Genomic DNA, 22,743 nt, shown 5'->3' on the forward strand with positions numbered 1-22,743 from the left:
GGGAAGATTGACAGAAGACATAAAAGAATTGAAGGACAGACACGGTGGTCTCGTCATCAGATGAGGAAGTGGAGCAGCTGCGACACCTGTTCCTCATAGCAGATGTTTGCGGGCGAATTCTCTCTGCTGTCCAATTCTTGGTTAGTAGATGCAACGATTTGACCTAATTTGACCTCTGTGCTTTTTTTCTTCAATTTTCAGCCAACAACATACGACTTCATCGATGATCACGGGATGTGCACATGATTCCCATTAAAAAATATTTTGAACGCAATTGGTACATTCTGAACGCTGCCACATCCCAAGTGGTTGCGAATCGCCAGTTTAAAGAATACACGCGAGTATGCATCAAAGGAGCAGAGCTCTGAGATTCATCACCATCTCACACCTCAGCATGAGCAACAGCAGCAGCTAATAACCACAAAGTAATGAGGATAAAAACACTGAACATCGGGGGCAAGCGGAAAGGCCAAACGAATCAGAGGATGTTGCTGCTCATAAAGGGATGCCTGGAATAATGGGAAAGGAATGTGGAGTAACGACTCTCCTGGGACCGGTCCAGTCGAAAGCCCTGTGGCTGGGGAACAACAAACGGCGCTCCTGAAGAGCCCGGGGTGCGCGGGTGAGAGTTTTTAACAGCCTACCCACTCACTCTCACACACATATAGATCCACACTAACACCCCCCCCCCCTTCCCAAACTCCCTTCCTGTGCCGACCTACTGGAGTCGGCTGCTGTTGGCCGCCTGCCGCCTTCGGAAGAAGCACGCCCTCAGCCTCTCCCTCTTTTCCCTTCACCCCCTCTCTCTCCCTCTTTTTTGCTTCAACTGAACTTCCAGGCAAATGCTCATAAAATGACATCTTCAGAGAAGTCTTTGGAAAAAAAAACGGTCACTGCCCAGTTTTGTTGAGCCATCATCAAAAAAGAGACTTCAAGCTATACAATGCTAAACAAATCAGACTTTTGGAGTTATCAACATTTTCTTTCCTGTCTCCACATATAACTTCCCATCTAATTTCCATGTGTTTGACCGATTCAAACCAGACAGGGAAAATAAGCCCATGTCTGTCCACTTTGCACTAGCAAATAGTGCCACCGTCTAATACTGAGAGGACTCTTAAGTAGCCTTGAATTTAATGTGTACCTAATCAGGAATCACCAGGATGCCTGCATGGACTCCATGTGTACTGTAGTGATCATGAAAAAGAGGAAAAGATGCAAAGAGTGGAAGCAGGCAGGGACGCTGCCGTCGGGTCTGAACCGTCTTTACATTCAGCCCTTTGACTTGCTCCCGTTGCCAGAACCACTAAACCGCCAAGAATGCAAAAATTTCAGAGGATGCCTTCAGAGACAGTCAACCTTGGCATGCTTTTGCTAGACACATAAATAGAATGAGTTCCGTGTTTATTGCTAAATTGTGACTATTTTGTCTTATTTTTGAAGATATGCCAGATGTTCAACTGACCTGACCTTTCTAAAAATAAATGCACTTTTCTTTTTTGTGGCTGCTGTCACGCATCTTTCGATCAAAGTACAACTCACTGCCATTTTGGTCTGTCTCCTCATAATGGGTACTGCCACTTCGGATTGCTTCCGCCTGAATCTATTATTGTCATCTAGTCCCGTTTTCGTGACAGTTTATATACTGCGGCTCCGGAATTCGTTAGCTTCTTTTGTTTCGCTAGCAGGCGTGTAAGGAGAGCAGTAACATACATCTCAAGACAGAAGGTCTTCCTCTTTTCATTCAATCCTCCATGACAACCACTTTCACAATTCCCTTTCCCAAGCCATTCTTGGACAGGGCCCAGGGTTTGTTTGAGAGCAGAAGAGCCTTTTTTCTCTTTCCTGGAACACACGAATGCTTCTTTTTCTCGAGGCTCCGTACATGACAGGTTTCAATTACTGTATTGCGAAAATTATTGTTATTCATTTCACTGGATTTGCTCCGGTCAATAGTTTTGTATGGTAAGAAAAAAAAATCATGATGGGACACTGAGTTCTTTTGATGGCGTCATAGCAGAGCCAACAGTTTGACCAACATATATTTTACTCACAATTAATAGGTACAAAAGTCCATATGCAATAGTTTGCATAATTTAATGTGCCGTAACCTAAATCAAATAATTTATCACAGTTGTGTGGGCAAATACTCAGTTGAAAAATGCTTTGTGCAGTTTCCATGGCAATTTGGGGCTGAGAGACCCACTGCCAAAAAGAGTATAGAGAAAGGACAGGTACCAGTGAACAAATTGGATATAAAAAAAATTGGATAATTTCCCACAGCACCTCTGAAGATTTCTCACAGCACTTTGGTTGAGAATTAGTTAAGAGTTAGATGGATGTTATGTAAGTGTTAGACAAATGCGAGAACATAGCTGCGCCCATCATTACTGTTTTTTTTAGTTTTTTTTGCTGTGACATATTCACACATGACCTCACTGAACAGACATTGTGAAGGTGGAAATGATAAGGAAGCCGCTTTCAAATGTTTCTACTCTGGTATTCAAAACACTGTAGTCATGTAAACAAAGCAACCACGTATCCATCCATGTTGTTTTTTTTTTTTATCCCGCTTATCTTGTTCAGGGTAACAGGGAACTGAAGGCTATCTCAGCTGACTTTGGGCACGAGGCAGGGTAAACACTGATCTGGTCGCCAGTGAGTCACAGGGCATAGCCAGAAGAAAAAAAATCAGCTAAAAAAAAAAAAGGCACATGGACAATCCATTAGTCACCTGAATTCAATCTGTGAAACAAATAATCCACATCTAACCCATCTGTGCAGTTCCACGTGAGTTAGTGTATGTGCACGTGAACATTTAAGGGGGATGTCAAGTCAAAAAATGTCTTCACAATAATGTTTTTTTTCGCTCCCACTTGTCTTAACTCGGCACTGAGTAATTATTTAAGAGCATGTGCTGTACTTGGTGTATGTTCCTTCCCAAATTCATGAAGCAGGAGACCACATGAGGCCGCTCTCTGTTGAGCTTGCATTAAAGGAGGCCACTTGCAGGTCATATACAAATACATCACGTTTATGTGACGACAGCAAAAGAGAGAGAGACTGGGGCAAAGGGCGGCCATCCAATGTGAGCTTTACACAAGAATATATATGCACGCTGAGATTTTATACGTGCGCGGTTAAGCGTGGGTTTGTCATGATGCTTCACCTTGGCTTTCACACAGCTTCCCGAGGATGAAAGCGAATGAAACCCCAGACTAGTGGGGCTCCACAGCCAATTAGGATTGTTTATTTAGTCAGCCGCTGCCGCTGAGCATAACAGGAGCACACAGCCAGCCACACAAGGCCGCAGGGGCAACCTCTTCTCTTTTTCCACTCTTTCAAACTTCTTTTGGCACAACCCCCTCGCTTCCTTCGCTCCTGCCTTTGTCCCTCTTTGCCCAACTGTTGCTCGCTTCCAGGTTTATATAACAGCAGTGTCCATGATAAGCCACGGTCAAAGCGCCTCGGGTACCTTCGTGCACTATTTCTCCTCTCTCCAAATGTCTCGGTTGTCGTCAAGCCTGTCATACATTGTTGCTTATCCCTGCAGTCCATCAGCTAGTATTATCCAATCTTCTATTGTTGGACTGCTAATATGACAATTCGGTGGTTTCACTGACTCATTCCTTACCAGGAAAAGTAATTTAGCCTTTTTTGTTGTTCTTTTAAGTGTTAGGGCGGCCCATATCACAAAATCCCATTGGAAGCAATAAAGACAACAAACAGGTGGTATCTGTTATTGACATAAAACAAAGGGCTTATTTTAACAGTAGCCATGACAAGTTGCCTGTGTCCTATTTCTCTTTTTTTCTCCTCTCCAGACTCTTGGCAGCCATTCATCAACATCCCCTCCTTCATCAATCATCGTGATAGGGGTGCCGCATCTCTTATTCCCTTTCTTTCCATTTTCCTCTCTCTGTGTTCTTCTCAAATTTTCCTCTTCTCTCCAACAACCTACCCAAGATGAATTGGCTTGATAACTGATGGCTGCTGAAGGGGGCTTAAGTGATGTGTGCACACTTGGGTGTATTTACTACAGAGCGTTGGGGTTAATGAAAGCATGGTCACACAGGTGAAGGACATTTTTTTACTTTAAGTTACTTCCCTAACCTTCCAAGGCACATTGACTTTAACCAGAATTTCATTTGAAAGCAGTCAAACAAAATAAGTGAAAAACTGACCTCCCACTAACCCCATCTTGTTACCTCCGTAAGCCTATACGCCTGCATACGTACTCTAAATACAAGCCCACATGGGTGCTGGGGATTCATACTTAGGAAAGTGGAAAAAGTAAAAAGATCTTTGTGTAAATGTCTGGACAAGTCTGTATTACCAGGGCCTCTGGATAGCAGGGGAAGTACCTGGCTCAAACATAACGCTTCAGAAAGCAACAAGCCCAACTTTAAGTTCCTTATTAGGTCAAGGAGCTGACAATAATAATAATAATAATACATTTGCAGCTTTGAGACACATTTGGTCAGAGGAGAGCGCAATGCAACTGAATCGCTAAGTCACAGAAAGTGATATTTGGAAGAGTTTGAGGCACACACTTGCTCAGAACAACTCGGTGCGAGAACAAAGGTCTGTTCACGGACTCATCTGACACGAGTGCCTGTGGTTTGGGTTCAGCGGTGACTATGGTGAATGTGTATGCGTTTCAGTCGTCCAGAGACATTTAGCAGCCTTAATACGACTTTGGCAAGGCACACTAGAAGCAGCATCATACTGTACTATTGGTACTGACAGTTCCTTGGTGATTCAACATGGTGGCTTAGAGTAAAAGAAAAACAGTGTTGGTTAATTAGATGTAATGGGACTACTCGACTATGTCATCCGCTGAACAAGTTCTCTGAAATTTAAGCATTTACTCATCATTATAAGCGCATATGAGTTACACACAGCAGCTCTGTAAACGAGTCTAGTGGAAGACCAACTAAACCACAGCGAACTTTCATACTCCAGTCTAATCCAGGAATAAAACCTTTGCAGTAATAAAAATAAATATCTGATTGCATGCATTCAGTTGGAACTGCAGTTCTTGAAAATGAATTCAACAGCTTGATGAGGCCCATAGTGGCTCTTAAGAATTAGTTGTGCGGCATATGAAAAATAATTGTATTTGCAGACAGGCATATTCCAGAAGCAGATCGTTGGCATTCATTTGCATTGGATTTGCTGCTATTGAGGGAAGGAACTGGAGCAGATGTGTCAGGAGGTGAGAGCAAGATAAACACTCATGTGACCTTTTTGGAAAACATTTTTCAACCTCAAGGATGGCCATCCACTACTTGTTTTTCACCAAGACATGGGAAAGCTTCCATATGCAACTTTGGGCCAAAATAATAATGCATTACAGCTGCTGGCTGACAAAATTGACTTATTTGTCGCAATATGTTCCTTTCTTTTTTTTTTTTGGTAAATGATAAAGTGGTTGCTGGCTGTTGAGTTTACAGATCTATACAACGATGTTTGTTGTTGTGTTTTTAAGAAAGGCATCAATTTGGTTTTTGAAAGACAGGCCATCTAATGTTTCAAACTATATATTAAAAAGACATTTGAAGCATGAGAGCAGACTGTTAAAGAACACACATTTGCATATTGGGATGAGATCAGCATTAAAAATGCGACATTCAGGCGAGGAGGGAGTTTAATCCTTCACAACGCTTGACATTTGTCACAAATAGCGAACTTGGCACTGAAGTAGACGAGATCAGTTTCGATCTCAGGAGCATTTTGGGGAAGGGAAGGGGGGGGGGGATTTTTCACTCCTCATACTCACTGATATGTTGTCTTAGAAGTCTTATCTCCAACGCAGGCAAAAACATGCAAGATTCATTCTCAAGACAAGACAGTTTGCGCTGTAAACTGTGATGCCTTCCAAGATGGCATTGTATATTTCATGTCAATTTTGTTTATTCGGAGAGAAATATAGAAAATAATTCAATTGTAATAAGATTTGTATCTCAGAAAACAATTTTATTTATTAATCATGCAATGTTTTGTAGCTTTATAGTACGTCTTGTTCTTTTATGTGGTTGTGACTCACTGGCGGAGCTGGGATTTTTTTCTTGGGGCGGCAATAGGGTGGCCATCTCAAGGGGGCCTGCATTTTTTTTTTTTTGTTTTACAAACCCCTCAAATTCTTCAGAAAAAGGTGACCTGCACTATTGAAACCAATCACAAATTTAAAATCATCTGTTGCGAGACTTTCTTTTGTTACTCTCAGATATTCTCTAACAAAAGGGCCTGTGGGATCACTGACAAGAGATAGATGCGTTAAGACTTCAAATCAAATTAAAATTCAATCATGTACACCACCATGTACACTCATCATTGAGAAACTGCAGACTGGACCGTGTCTGGCATAATGTGGTCGAGGTCTGTCTCTGACTTATTGTCAGGTTGGCAGAGCGGTTGCTAGACTAGATGCTGACAGAGCAATTGTTTTCATTTCCCTTCCATTCAACATAGCCTGAGGACCAAATAGAAAAAGTGGGGGAACATAGTGAAGATGAGAGGTGAGGTGTGGATCCTCCTTGGTCGGATTGCGAGGCGTCTACACTGCTACCAGACAGACTATGTTTTTATAACAAGCACTGTCCACTGGGGAAACTTGGCAGAATACACAGTAGCAGATTCGTCTGCAGCCCCTTTTACACCTTAACAGTCATAACCACTACCTGAAGACATGTTTGTGTCTAGGCTGCAAAATGTCTCCTGAGAAGAAAAATTCATGTACACAACGGAGAGTGTTATGTCCCAAACTTTGCTAACAGAAGAGTTTTTATTAACGTCCTGGTTTCGGTGTAAATTAATTAAAGTAGCTTTGGCGTGGCGCCTCTTGTGCACTATATGCCAACACATTCTTCAGGTTGGGAGCTAAGCTGGCCTTAGTTCAACACATAGGCCCCCGTTAACAGTTAACCGTACACTCCACAAAAGCAAATCGGAGGAAAGGAGGAGAGGAAGCTTAACGAGGGGATTTAAAGAGCCGAGGAGTGAAGTTGCTTTGACTTCAGCAGGACATTTTTGCTACTTTGCTCCCATCAAGTGTACGTGATTATGAACTACATCACAATGTGGCAGCGTTTTATATTCTCTCCACGGCAGTGCTTTTCAAACACCAGGCAAGCGCCACCACCAAAATACTTGAGTCCCCAAATACTACCATTAGAATAGCATAGGCCTGTGTTCATCAAAAACGTTTTATTCCTACAAAAATATATTTTACATTATTGTGAGCCTCTGTAAAGATGCCGATTGAATATTATCACTGCACTTGAATATAGGAGAATAAAAAAACTACATGTATATATAACTATTCAAATAAAATGTGTTTCAAGTAAGTGAAATTGAAATCGCACTTACATTAATGTTTGAAAACAAACAGTCCTATTAAATACAAACATTCTAAAAAGTTAAATACAACTGATCTATACTAAACAAACCTATAACTAGTTCAGTGATGGGAAGATTGTATAACTGCATATATTGGCAATTCTACCACTGATGATGGGTCAAGCTTTTGCTCACATTGGTTATAGAAACAAACGAGTTGAGGTTTCTCTCTGAAGTGACTGACAATGTTGACAACAGTTCATCCTCAGGCTTACTTATGGCTGAACTAGAGACCAGATGGATAATTAGAGTGTTAAAAGAGAAGCCAGCCAGATGGAGGCACTGATGCCATTCCTGATGACGGGACCCATGAGACGGGGGCCAAATGGCCGTGCCTTTCTGGCAGCAGGCATATTTTGAGGCTTTTGTTCTTCTTGATCTGCAAACCTGTGGAGCTTCTGAGCAGATTGGACACATTTAGAAGGTTGTGCTTTCAGATGAAACGCCAAAGCAATGTCTCAAGAATACATAATTAGCAATAGACACCTCACCAATGTGTGCCATTTCCTCTATGGAGGTGCATGAATTTCCAATGCTGGATGACTTACTGTATCAATGTAAAACAAATTGATTGTCATAGGTTCACCCTCAGAGGCATCATTGAGATGTTCCTCTGACTGACTGGAAGCAGCAAAATCAAAACTTTAATGTTGCACTTTCAGTCAGGAGGTGGCAGCAGAGAATCAGTTGTAAACAAAGGGAGGCAGGGAGAAGGAATCAGGTGTCATGTTGCCATGCTGTTTATCTAACTCAATGAGATAGTACTTTCTCCAAACGCAATATGCTCCTAGTGCACACAAGTTCCTGCTCATTAAAAATAATTTCTCATGCACCTATATAAAGCAACAACTGTGGTGATATAGCTCAATAAATAACTGGAAATTGAGGAAAATAAGATCACACTTATGCATGAAGTGAGTGGGTTTGCAAAAAAAAGAAAAGAAAGAAAAAGAAGACCACGGCACAGCCAGTCGCACACACACACTCCATGTGACCAGCCAGTGTCGAGAGCAAAGTCTCTGAAAAACAGGAGAGTGCTTTGGGATAGAGTCCAGAGACACAGAGAGGTGTGCGAGAGTGCAGCAGCATCATTATTTCATGAGACCTGTTGTGAGATGTCTGCTCTCAGAGGCAACAGGCCTTCTGGAGACACAGCCTTGAGAGATGAAAGGAGCCAAGATATCATTACGCAGAAAGCAAGAGGGGCCAAACATCAATCTTGCAAGAAAAAAAAAAACCCTGACATGCAAACTCTCATCAGCACGCATGAGTGCTGTTGCGCCTGACTCATTTCACACTGGCCTGATGGAGCGCACAGACGTTAAACAAGCCGACAAATGTGGTCAACGGTCACGTTTTGCTGAATCATGCACGTGCAAAGCCTTGTTTCTGAACAGCAGACTGGGTTTTATTTGGAGATGAGGGTGGAGGGGGTATAATGACATCATTCCCTATGAAAATGAAGCAATGGTGCCGCTGGAGCGTCAACGGTGAAGAGGGGGGGAAAGGCACGTTGGGGTGGGGGCTAACATGGATGGATGCGCAGCATGAGACAGGAGAAGAGTGAGTATCAGGCATGCTGGGGAGAAACTGAAAAACTGAACCTTGTTGTTTCTTTGCTTTGTTTTATATCATGAATTTTGTCATCATTAAAACTGCCATCGTTAAAAACTCTGATGTGTCAAACTTACAAGACATTTTCATTTCACAAGGATCTTAAAGGATTTTTTATGATGAAATTTGAAACTACTCTCATTATTATAGGAAAACATTTCAAAATCGAATCGGAACTCGATAGGATTCCTGGTAGAGATTGTGTAACAACAATAGAGGAGCAACTGTATTTAAATCATTTAGTGGGCCTGAGGTGACTAGAGTCAGACCCACCATGCATTTAGAGCTTTCACCTTCAAGAAACTCATCACAACAGCTCAATATATTGTGACATCTAATATTTTAAAAGGCTGAGCAAAGGTTCAGTCAATATTATATCATCCTCGGGGACACACCCCTTGGCTCTGGTCTCCTTCATATATTTTCCTGTGTGCACATTGTTATTTGCTTCAACATCTTTTCTCTATGTCTGTGTAAGTCTAATGGAAATATTAGTGCTGTACAGCAGATATTTCAGGCTTTGGTACAATTCCAAATGTGAAATATCCCCCCCATTCTCCTCCTCCCATCGTCAATAAGGAGGATAATGCTCCATCAGGAAATGGTTTTAAGTAAGGAGTGGCTTCTCTTGCTTGGCCTCGAGTCAATTCCCCTTCCTGCAATTCCATTCATTATTTTAAATTTTGATTTGAGATCGTGTTGTCAGCCAGATGAGGAGCACTAACCTTAAAAAACACCAACAAGAGCAAGAAAGGAATCAAAAGACAAAGATAACAGTGCTTACAAACATCCTAACAAGCTCACATTACAGGCAAGTTATTAAAGTCGCACAGTTTGAGAGCACTGTTTTGTAGACTTTTAAAATTCTCCTATAATGGCGAGTCCTGTCAATTTGATTTCCTTTTGGAGTTCATTCCGTGCCAAATGATAAGTATAGTTATCTGCCCCTTTTCAACATTTGGTTCACACTCTGGGGACAACCATCTAAATCAAAGCAAATGTTGGTTCCACTTGAAGAGTGAATTGAGAGAAAAGGACAGACCCTCAAAAAAACTAACAAACAAGAGTTGAACTTTAGTTTAAACCCAAGGTGTAACTTAAATGTAGGTTACATACATATGGTAAGCCGCGTGTGATTTATACAAAAGGAAAAAGTAGCAGTCCTAGCATGGAACCCTGGGGTACACCCTGGGGTAGATTTTTGGAAAAACAATACCAAAAGACAATTATCAAAAGACGACACTGCTGCAAACCTTTCCAGGCATCCAAACTAAACCAAAAGTAGCATTAAACTTCAGTTTATTTAATGAGGACTGAGGACACCTTCCATAAGATCCCTTCATAATGCCATGTTTCCCCAGAACATATCTGAGTTCTCTGTGGCCTTGTAGAAGGAAAACAACAGTGCCACACTCACGTTGTTGATTCCATATCCACAAAGCCAAAATACACAACTTAGGGTCAACTCAGTCAGCACATAAGTCTTAATTCTTGTATTTGGCCCCACAAATGAATATAAGGCCAGAGATACAAAGACACCAAAGAGGTTAAAAAGAAGAGAAGCAGCGAAGCATTGAGTGCAAAACTGATGATCTCTTGCCACATGGTCATTGCGTGCAATTGTGTATGCACTCGGATATGACCTATTGCATAACACTTTTTCCACCTGTTTGTAAGTTATGAGGTTCCCCTTTTCTCTGTTTTGCCATGTAAGGCAAAGCAGCAGGATATTAAAAATAGGGTGGAGGTAGATTACATTTTTCTCAGTGATCCTCTTGCTCTGGAGTTGTTATGGTGGAAATGTGCAGAATGTGTTCAGCAATTAAGTGTTCATTGTCTTATGGGAATGTCATTTCAAGAGAGTGAAAAGTGGCTGAACAAAGAGTGAGGCATAGCTGTAAACAAAGAAAAAATAAAAACGAGAATGGGGCCAGAGTAAACGACAGGCAAAAGTAACATTTGAATTATTCCACACCATTAGAGGCCATAAGGAGAAGGTGAATAAGTCACGGAAAATATAATATAACATAAATAATTTACAGAAGGAAAGAATACGTAATGTTCCACCTTTTGTTTAATTCATAGGTTTTGTAGAGTTATAACTCATTCTGTGCTTATATGAAGCAGAATCTCGGGGGGTTTATTGTGTACGGCCGAAATGGGAAGTCAAAGCATATCAACGGCATACAAAATAAGCAACGGTGATTGTAAGTGAAGCTGCAGACTGGCTGCCGGGTAAAGGCACCTTAATTTTATTATCTCATGGTTTCTGCTAGCATTACAGAAAATTGTGGGATTGAGCTGTGGTTTGCATCTGAAAGACTGTCTAAAAATGCTTGTTTTTATTAATATTGTTGAAATGAAAACTATGAACTCTCCATAAGTGTGAATGAAAACGGACAGATGGATATTTAAAAGTATTATTGGGAAAGGTCATGAAGGCCCTCTGTAAAAAATCTTCCAAAAAAGGTCCAGGAATTTTCAAGTCACGTATCCTCAACTCATAAATTGTCTGACTTCCTGCGCATTGTGTTGGAAGAAGACAAGGACGCTAGGAGGTCATTCAATTTTGACATAAGCTTCACTTACATTTCCTCCCTCCTCGCAGAGCACAGGCGCAATGATCCTAACAATAACGTCGCCTGTTTTTTCCGTAATTGTTTTGTTAAGGAGGAATATCTATGCGAGAGTAATGTTGTTTTAGTTTCTATAGCATGTTTTGGGAAACAAAGGGAGTCTCTTGGAAAAAATAAAAAATACAAAATTGGTTGTCTTCCAAAATGTACTATTAAAATGTTTACTTAAAAACAGGAGAAACGAGTCTGACTGAGAATTTGGTTTTGTATAAAAAAAAACAAAAGCAATGAAGAGGGTTATTAAGATACATTATTTTTATAATTTTGAATGTCACCTAACAGTGCAAAGGTCAATCAACAATAAAACTATTAAGCTATCACAACGATGTTACTAAACAAGAGTAGAAATGATGAAAACGAGCATTTATTTCTTTTGTGAGTGTTACTTTTTAATTTACAGTTTACCAAACTTTACCCAGGGTGATGAGTGTGACATCATTTTACAACCTTTATGAAAAATACAGATGTCTAACCAATGAAGCCCAACGTGCCTGATGTCTCAATGAGCTAGAAAACATCAAAAAATCATCTAGCAAAAAAGAAATAAGGAAACCAAAGTAAGAAAACAAAGAGTAATTCTGTTCCAATGTTGTAAAAGATCCATTTGCAATGTAATCATTCAGGTCGAGTGATCACAGCGGGAATGAGACTGCCGCCGTTGCCGAGGCAAAGCAAAGGAAAGGAAATTCACTGGATCCCTCACGTGAATCATTTCAAGTGGAATGACAAGCTCGCGTGCACCAACTTAGGAGCCACATTAAAATTGAAGGACATATTCAAATTGAAGGCAGAAAAGATGTGCAGATGGGATGTCAAAACATCTTTTTGCTTGCAGGCATGTAACAGCAGACCCCTCGGGGAGTGAACAGTCCGGCAAACACAGAGGTGATGCAGCTGTTACCCTGCTGCAGTGTTTACCACAACATGCTCTTTCAGTATAAAACATACTAGTGCTGTGTCGTGTTTTGGTGTCTAATTCGCTACACATATTACATAAATTAATCTATCAACTTGATCAATTTCATCAACAAGACCATACATTTACTATCCACAAGGACGAATAAGGACAAAGGTCAACAACACCCTGGGAAAGTATTAGACTATTTCAATAGGACCCTTCACTAGCATAAAAATAGAAAGGGTGAAGGTCAGATAAGAGGGAGTCATGATCAGCTGTTCAGTTACAGCACAAAACAAATGCAGGATCTTCCAGTAACCTACAGAACAAAAAAAGCTTATAAAAAGAAAGACATGATTTAAAAAAAAGTTTTAGAATAATTGTAAAATTAATTTAAAAAGAAAAAAGTATTTTCCTCTTTTCATGGCAAGTCTGAATCCACTAGTATTATAATTAATTAATGTATTTTGCCTCAAAAAAGTCCCCAGACATAAATTACGTATAAAATCACTCAAGTTTTAATTCATTTCAAATCATGTATTTTACAGAACTAAAACTTGTTTTGAATTTGACAAAAACCACGAGAAATAAGGTTGTAAACCACCAGTGTTTCATATGAAATACTCAACGTTTAGTTTTAGACCATCGTTATTAGTGTTTGCACAGAAAAAAAAAAAGTGTGTGTCTTTCTTCTTCAATTTCTATTTCAGACTTTTTCCAAATATTTGCTTTACAACGCCAAAGCACGATTAGGTAAACAAAGAGCTATCGATGTTCTAATTTTGTCTAACGATTGCCCTACTTTCACATTTTCCGGTTATGAGCCATCTCGTTTGACGTTTTGCACAGCACTGTCATCATGCATAAGTGCTTTTCAGCTCTGAACTTTTCCAAAATATCACAGCAGAAGCACTAGAAAAATTTGCTAAACATTCAATCTGAAAGGGTGATAATGGGGCTACTTGGAACACTTACAAATGTTTCATTTTGAAAAAGAAGGTTAATGGGACTAGTTGCAACTTGCACAAACTTTCGCATTATTTATGTATTGATGTACAATAAATAACAATGGTGAACAATATATAAATTGTATTGTTAGATTTCTTCACCCAATTAGACTCAATATGAGAATCGTTAAGGTATAGGATTAAAACACCCATAATGAAGAAGTAGCTATTTTCTTAACTCCAATCCCTAGATGTGACTATTTGTCCTAACCCACCGTATTTACATTTGACACCATCCCCATTTTTATACATCACACTATTTCGCACATGTGACACATTTGGCAGGCTTGACTGATTGGGAGTATTGATTTGATAAACATAGACACCTCTTGTGTATGAGAAAAAAAAAAGGGGGGGGGGGCGCATCAGTCCCAGTCTGGCGTCATTTCAAGGACAAGTCTGCAGCCATGTCGGCAATGGCGAGAGCGACATCACACTGCAGTGCATGTGCGGCTTTGCCGAAGGGGACCAGCAGCTTTGAAAAATGAGGCGCTCAAATGACCAGATAGGATCACATTTGCAGCTGTGCAGTCTCTCACCACTCGTACCAAAATATCATAAGGTATGTGTTTATAAAAAAATAAAAAAATAGACTGCCAAAAGTATTTGTTTCAACAATTTTATTGAGCATTTATTTAATAAAATAGTGGTCCTATGATTAAATCAACAGAAAAATAAAGGTTTTTAGTTGTGCATGCAGACAAAGAGGATCTAACATTCAGAGGGGACAGTACAGGTTAAAGACATTGCAGATGACATTAAAATGCTTAAATAATCTCTGGCATAGTTTTCCATATTTGACTCCAAAAAGACTCTAGGCATTACTCAGTGAGAGAACACAGCAGTGAATTCTGAAGTTATTTCCGCAACAAAAACCATTTCCACATGTACATCCTGTCAACCCTCTCGTTCCCTTTCCTCTGTCAAAGTGCAATAAAGTGGCACCGAGTCAACTCACCCAGTAGCAGCTACAATCACAAGTCGCTCACACTCATTTCAATATACCGACGTGCTTTTGACGATTGTCAACGAACATGTTTCCAACCATTGCCAATCACATTTTCTTCACAAATAAGCACTTACGAGCTTCCACCTGGTAAACTTTTGAAACTAAGGCGGTGTGCACACACTTGAAACAGTGCAAACGATCTCAGTTCTGTGACGTTGTAAATTTTACATTTATCCTAATACATGTTTTGCTTTTTAATATTTTAAGATCTGATTATGTGTTTTCAAATTTTTTTTTTTTTATATTTCAACATCACGGGACAAAAACTGGACCGGTTGCATCTCTGCAACCTACTTTTAAGACACACATTACAATGAAGACATTCAATATGAGACATTGACACTTACAATACAGTACATTGTTACATAGATCAGTGAACTGATGAGAAGCATTACATAAAGAGTTAAATGAAAATCAGAATCTGACAACAGCCCTTCATCAGGGATTCAACAATAAGAACAGCTGGCAAATATGGATGGTGCCTTGTAGTAAAAATTGTCCCAGTACCGCTAACAACTGCATAAAGTTGAATTTATTTAGACTATGTTACCGCTTGTGTTGCTATACTGATGCCTCCGTTCTTAACTCTTGATATTTTCTTTTACGGATACTTAAGCAGTCTCTAAAAACTAACACCATCACCCGACATGTGCATCACATTTGAATGAGAGACAGAGCTCAGAGCAAATTAACGCTATGCATAGACAAATGTCAACTCAGACAGCCGAGCTCTTATTTTAGCAGGCCTACATTGAACCATCAAACATTTTGATTCTGAGATTGAGTGGGCGCTTTACAGGGGAAGTACTTCAAAAGCTAAGTGCTTACTGGAAAACTTTTTGTCTGTGTAGACATCAGCCGGATTGCATCATTAAATCGAGAGCTCCCTTCTGAGACTGCTGTAATGTAAACAAAGCGATGTTCAGATTGCAGCCAGAGAGGTGTTCAGATTAGTACTCGCATCAACACACAAAAAAAACAAAAACACACCAAATGTGAGCAACACCAAAACCAATACAGTGTGAGAGCAAAGTCAATTATTGACAAGAAGTTTCATTTGGAAGACAACTAACAAGTGAATAGAAAACTCATTTATAAAAGGCAGGGTTTGCCAAACTTCTTCAAAATGTTTTGGGTCACTCAAGAGTTAAAATGCATAAAGGAAATTATATTGATCAAGAAGTAGGACTATTTCTTGGAGAATTGGAAGTCATCTGTAGTAGTAATAAAAATGTTTTTTTGTCACGGGTTTGTGCATCATGTCACTGTTTTGCTAAGGCTGATATGTTTGAGTCAGCTTGGATGAAAGGGGAGCCATATTTGTAATGAGAATTGAAAAGTTTGGGACACCCTGATAAAAATGTTAGCGGTGCAGACAATATGGAAAGCACTTAAATAGCGACAGTAGACATACCGGTTCTAAACACTGATTTTCATACTTGCTTACTTCTACAGACAACATTGCAAAGGACATCACCAGTGAAAAATAGCTTTGAAACGGAAAATATTTGTTTCGAAAAATAGCAATCATTTCAATAACGTTCAAAAGATAGGAATTTTATGCTCTACTCTTGCAATCATTTCAAAAGGGAATGAGTTAATAAAAAATAACATCTCAGTGTTTTAGATACAATCTAGTCTATATAATGATCTATATTAAGATATTGGGGACCCATCCGTTGGAGTCGTACTGCAACAATGTATTCACCGGAAATATATTTACTTAGCAGAATTTAAACTGCTCTGCTTCCATGCGTTATAAAGGCATTAATGGTAACACATAATAGATGAATGAGCTACAATATATTCTAATAACTTTGGAAGATAGTGGTAGACAACCTCTTATCACACTGGCCCATTCAAGCTACACTTTCAAGGCAGTGCCATCACATTGTGAGTTTCCTGCCTATTAATAAGCCATATTATTGTTGCGGTGCAAAAAACAAATTACAGGAACAAACCGGCACCTCACCATAACAATTAATGTTGCGGCATCTCCTGCAAAAAAAGCAATGATGCCCGAAGTCGGAATCGCCCGGCACGTTTCCCTCCGTCACGTGTTTGCATGTTACATAATGTGGACGTGCCCTCCCAAAGGGCACCGAGCTGTACAGAGCCCTGACGTCAAGGCAAATCACCCTCAGCGGGCACCACAAACGCTCACGCTACATTTCATGGCATTTTCCCCCACGCATGAACACGGTTAGTGATTTTAAACGACACCCGGGGGTTCAATGTACGCACAAATTACGCACGCGTTGGAAGTGAGCTTATATAAAGTGGATCCATCCGTTTTCCCATTCCTTCGGTGGAGACATCTTAAACCGGTGACGCCGCACTTTGTAGTTATTCCCGTTGTTATTATCCCAAAAATCCTCGCCGTCGACCGTGTATTTTATGGCGAACTGCAGCGTGCCCCCGTTCTCCATGTAGGTAGGAATGACCACCTTGAAGGAGAACCGATCGGTGCCACCGTCGCTCGAGTGGGGCACATAGGATGCCAAACTGTCCATAAAGGTGATCCAGTTGTTGAGCGAGTAGCGCAAAGAGACGCTCTTCTCGAAGGCGAGGTTCAAGACGCGCACAAACCCCGACAGGGTGAAGTCGTCCGTCTCCACGCTCTCCAGCATCACTTTCACCTCCCGCACTTTCTGCTCGAAACCGGGCAGGGTGCCCGGGCAGGTGAACTGCAACTCCATGAACACAGACTGCGCGAGCGGTCGGGGGAATTTTGTAGTAGCCATGTGGTTGTTAAAGTCCGTGGATTTGGGTAACTTGGCCAAAATGCGCTCCGGCACCTCCGGCTCGTCAGAGTCGTCGAAGTGCTTCACGGAGATGAGCTCAAGACCCAAAGAGTCCGCGAAGCGCACCTTTTTCTGACTTGTTGGACTTCTGCTGCGGGAGACTTCCAACTTGGCCCTCTCGGTGGGAGTGGGAAGAGACTTGCACCTCCGGCGCAGGCTGGGACTCTGCGGGGGCTTAAGGAAGGTCTCCCGGCCCCGCGGCCTCTCGTCCACTACGGGGCTCTCGGCAGGCTCGCAGGTGCCGTTCATGATGTCAAAATCGTCCCCATCGTCGAGACGAGGGTTCGCCGCGGCCAGGCTCCCGAAGAGCCCGGCGATGCAGCTGTAGTTCCTGGGCAGGCAGGTCTTCGGCGGCAGCATGTCCACGGTATGGCGCGCACGCTCTGCTTCCATACAACGGCGCAGCCCCTGCACTGCAGAGCCGAACTCGGTGGTCGTGTGGAGACTGGCGACTGGGGAAACCAAACGGTCAGTTGTCAGTATCCCACTCGCGGATTGGCGCCGTCGCTGCGTCACTTCGACTTCTGAGTCCGGGACCAATTGACGCGGGTGTTGCTGAGCGCCGATTATTTCATCAAATCTGTCAGTTTAAACGTATAAAAAAGGGGGTGGTAAGAAAACGGCGCTTCACACTTGACAGTTGTAAATTCCTAACACTTCCACCGGGTAAAGACCGCCCTCTTGCGTGTGCTGTCTATATGACGTAAACAGTGGCGTGGTTTAAATGTGATGTCTACGTGCAGATCTGAACGTTACATCGCTGGAGATAAGATGGTCCTCAAATTGAGGCTATAACGCCATAATTCACGTGCAATTAAGTACCTTTAACGCTAGCACACTATTATCCTTAAAGCGTTCAGGCTTTCGTCCGTACTGCTCCGCTACAAAGACATTTAACATAAAGCAACTGTCAATCCGCCGTCCGTGCTCGAACAGGCTGCAGCAGGGAAACCTCCGCCCCGCCCATTTTGTTGCGTCACTGACTGCAAGGGGTGTTTCCATGGCGACCGCGTCGCTCACCGACAAGCCGTCACTTCGCCCCACAGTGGATTGAAAGGGAACTCATTCGGTCAAGAACGACAGTTTGAGGTGAATACAAATTATATTATAGTAGTGGTTATACAAGAGTGTCTGACAAGGAAACAGCAACCTGCATGCCACGGTGAACTTGCGCAGACTGGTAAGGCAACATTCCAATGGCGCTTCCCCGTGTTTCCTTTCGTACCTGTTGTCCATGAAGGAGGGGTGTGTTTGAAATAATAGGTAAACAGCAACGCTAACTTTAGCTTATAGATCTCTTTTTTTTTTATGTTGAGCGACGGTAGAAATTGGGGCAAACAGAAATTGGAGAAAGGACTTTTTCGTTTGGATTGCAGTGAATGGCCCCTGTATCACACTACTAATTCATGGGAACATGAAGCAATTCATGCAATTTAAAGTTCACTAAGACTCAAATTTGTGGACCTACCCAGCAATTGGAGTTGGATAGAATGCTGAAGGTGTTGCAGAAGAAAAGTATTCAGACATTTTGTAGGTTAATACTGTTTAAGGGTCTGTGCATGTGAAAGAAAAAACGTTTCTATTTGACTAACATGTTTCTGCAACTACTGTTTCCTTCATCAGAGGGCCACGAGGTTACGTTGACATATCTTGTTCATTTTATGCCATCAGACGAAGGCAGTAGCTGAAACATGCAAATAAAATAAAACCTCTTTTGGTCATTTCCAACCAACAGGAACCTTATTACGTCAAGTAACAACATGAACCTCGTTACACTCGGTAGGTTAAATGATTTAACTTAAATCTAAAGATGACAAAGCATCATAAAACATAATTAAGGGGGTAAGCCCATTCACGATACATTTGAAGCTATCAAAATCATGTAGATTTCTCATGTAGGGCCTAAGTGTGCCAAAGGCTCAAAAGACACATCTCTATGGTGGCAGTTAAGGTACTGGGAAAAGCTCTATAACATGAATCATTAGACAGGCAAAGTGCTCGGCCAGAAGGAAGATTGAAAGCCTCAGTAAGAACAGTCAATAAAAGGATTTGGAAGAGGGTCAGCCTCATTGAAAGTGGTAAGGCCGAACATTGTCCAGTTACAATAGTGCTTGAAATGGGAGAAACGTGGAGTCCCTGTATAACATTTGCCCCTTGACTGTATTATCTTTTTAAGAAACTGTAATTGGCCTATTTCAAGTGTTGAGCTTGCACCTGAGCTCCTTTTTCCTCACACAATCATTCTGAAATAAGTGCTATTCCATTCTGTGACATTTCACATTACACTTTGCCTGCTTTCCATTACACCCACTTACCTCCTCTTCTGCTTACAATTTTGCATGCATTCCATCATCCTCAACTTCCTTGATCTGTCTGGCCAACAGCTTTAAAACCATAAATTCTGCTTCTGCCTGGTTTCAACATTTCTCATCAGCTGTGATCACATCTGAGAACTAGGGAGATATTGTTATAATTAATATTTTAAAAAAGTACTATCAATCTTCCAACTCAAACTAAATACAAGCCAAGTAGCGTTTTATTGTTTCAGGGAACCCTGGGAAACATGTCACATTGAAATGTTTAGTTGTAACAATCCACACTCCCATTTATAAAACGTTCATATGGAATTTATTTCCTCCAATCGGAAGAAATAAGACTAAGGTTACATTTATGTGCTGCAAGAGCACATCAGGAACGTCATTATCTAAGTTCATATTATTTGTCTAAAAAGTTGTAAATTAAATCTTCATTTATCAGTATTGACAAATTATGTACTAATGACTAGAAAACAATTAAATGCTCTAATATTAGACAGTAGAAGATGCAATATAATCTGAGCATCCACCTGTTGCCCTTCATACGAACAGGCATGGCGAGCCAATCGTCTTGGTGCTCAATTCCACCGGCCCAGATTTAATATGTAAACTGGGATAAGACTATCATTATTTCAGTAATCATACTTTTTGTTTGGTAATGTGAGGATTTTCAAAAAAAAATTATTGGCACAATAAAGACTGAGAAACACTTACCTGCACAGCTACAAAATAAAATACACATTGGTAAATTAATACATCTTAGTTTGGATGCACTGCACTTACAAATTACAATTCTTTCATAAATTGTGAGCAAATGCTGATAAATTGTGCCGTTGATCTAAAATACAGAGAAAGGGAAATGGTTTGGACTGGTTGACCCACCCAAACAAGACACTTTTTATTTATTTGTTTTTTAAATAGCGTTGGAATCCAATGCTTCAATAATCATCTAAAGAAGATTTCATTCAAACTAGGGAAATTGTAAACTTGTACACTTACCAGGATGCGAATTGGTGGAATCCGCCTTCAAATACGCGAAAGGTGTGAAACGTAACATCCACGCGCGTTATTGCGGCTATCCAAACAAATGGATCTTGCAGACATTAGAGGCGAGTGTAATTTGCGGTGGGAAAACTTTCGAAAGACAATCCATTTGCAAGTGACCAAGTTACACAACTGATTCTTTGCTCACGTTTAAAAGCAAGCGTTTTTATCACGCAACCTTGTTTGCCGGTGTCACGCCTTATTTGGCTACTTGAGATCGACGAACACCCGGCGAAATTTAAGCATGACGTTTTAACGTAGCATTTAAAGCACGGCACGTCATCACGGCCATTATCACCCTCTGACGTATGTATGAATGCATCCACCGTATGACCGGCTCTTGTCAACGTGAACAGGATATGATGACTGCAATTGTATGTAAATATTCTAGGTGCATGTCTGCATGAATGGTAATTGCACAGACTCAAGATGCTTATCATCTGATGATGTTCACGTGAGCTGCAAATTAAAATTTATGTATTTGTGCATGCATTCGTTAAAGTTTTATAGAAAGTACAGAAAAACTTCTGCAATTTATTTATTGCACGCGTTTTATAATGTCTACTTTAACTGAAATGACCTTAAAGTGCATTGGGCAATTTTTATTTATTTATTTATTTATTTATTTAAGTTTATTTAATGTTTTTGACAACCACTAGATCTTGACAATGTCAACAGAAATCATACATTGAAATAAGCAAACTGTTAATTTGTTTTATATGCTTGCTGGGTGGAAGTCAATGGTAAAGAAAACAACCCCAGCTCCCACAAATGTTTTTTTTTCTTCATAAATGTTTAGTAATCATATTTTTATTTGACATATTGTTGAAAATCTGAGGTATTTAAGTAGTAAGCAACCATTTTAATTTATTTTTTTAATCACCTTTGTGTCTCACATAAAGGACCCCACAGCAATGGATGGATTAGATGAAGAAACCCCTGATCAAGATGATGCCACTGAGGAGCAGCTTTACAAAGCACAAAGGATGCACGTCGACGTCTTGCTCGAGATGAGCGAGGAAGCCTTTTTAAAAGAACTGGAGCCACACGAGTATCATTGCTACTGCGGTTGGGAAGAGGCCGTGAGTGCTTTTCAATTATTAAGTCAATTGCGACTGTAGTTCTGATGACAGTCATATCAAAACGTTACATTTTGTTTTGCGGTAGGTGCGTGGCTGGGACAGAGTTGCTCCATTTAGCTGCATTATTCTTCCGCAAAAGAAAGACAAGAAACCAAAGCTGCGTAAGGAGACAACAGACAACCCGCCCTCCTTGCACACGGAGACATTTCATGGCGACACAATAGCCATCAGTGGAGAGCATTGTAGCGAATCCCAATCAAGCCCTCGTTACTTTAAAAAATCCACATCGTCAAGTCATTCCCCAGAATGCCATGCACTGGATGGCGCAGAAGAAGACTTGTCACATCTTCTACATGAAGAGAGGGGGCATGTCAGCGGGATTCCTTTGCCCCTCCAACACTTATCCCCAAATATGTCCAAGGGCAGGCCATCCAAACCCATAAAACGCCAAACCAAAAGCAAAGTTGTTCCCATCACAAACTTCACATTTTTACCTCCAATAAAATGACGAACCAACCAGGTCAGCTCTATATGCCATGAATAGCTCAGGAACATTTATAAGAAATGTGGACTTTGAAATAAAACCAAAGATGTCAGCAAGTTTTTTTTTTTTTTTTAAACAAGGACTCACATGCCAATGTTTCTGAGCTTTTTACACCTCTAAAAAAACAGTTACAATATGATTTGGACTGTCACTTAGTAGCACCAATGTTTCCTGCCCACGGATAATAAATTATAAAGACTGATTTGGGATTGTCGCTAACAGCTAAGCCCCCGTGCTTTGTCAGTTTAATTAGAACGCAACATCAAAATGGATATGAGCTCTTGTCAGACCACCCCATCATAGCAGGTCTCTTAGTTGAGAACCATTAGGGACATCTTCAAAAGCGTTCAGAATGTCTACTGAAAAATGTCAAATTCTTATTTTAATTT

The 22,743-nt window shown here is 40.8% G+C and overlaps 1 protein-coding gene and 1 long non-coding RNA gene across 2 annotated transcripts; one reads left to right on the top strand and one right to left on the bottom strand.

Annotated features, from left to right (window-relative positions):
- Nucleotides 1-14,161: 14,161 nt before the first annotated feature.
- On the bottom strand, nt 14,162-17,762 carry LOC133152461 (protein phosphatase 1 regulatory subunit 3E). Its single transcript, XM_061276055.1, has one exon. It carries the CDS (start codon nt 17,760-17,762, stop codon nt 16,836-16,838), a length of 927 nt encoding a protein of 308 aa, XP_061132039.1. The 3' UTR covers nt 14,162-16,835.
- A 546-nt stretch (nt 17,763-18,308) lies between these two features.
- Nucleotides 18,309-22,556, top strand: LOC133152462 (uncharacterized). The gene is made up of 3 exons (XR_009714133.1): nt 18,309-18,549; nt 21,631-21,810; nt 21,896-22,556. It is a non-coding gene; the product is annotated as an uncharacterized LOC133152462 (long non-coding RNA).
- The last annotated feature ends 187 nt before the right edge of the window (nt 22,557-22,743 follow it).

This window comes from Syngnathus typhle, linkage group LG4 (assembly GCF_033458585.1).
Source record: "Syngnathus typhle isolate RoL2023-S1 ecotype Sweden linkage group LG4, RoL_Styp_1.0, whole genome shotgun sequence".
Lineage (NCBI taxonomy): Eukaryota > Metazoa > Chordata > Actinopteri > Syngnathiformes > Syngnathidae > Syngnathus > Syngnathus typhle.

Excerpts from the sequence above, each read along its gene's own strand:
- LOC133152461 (XM_061276055.1), bottom strand. The coding sequence starts at position 17,762 with ATGGAAGCAGAGCGTGCGCGCCATACCGTGGACATGCTGCCGCCGAAG.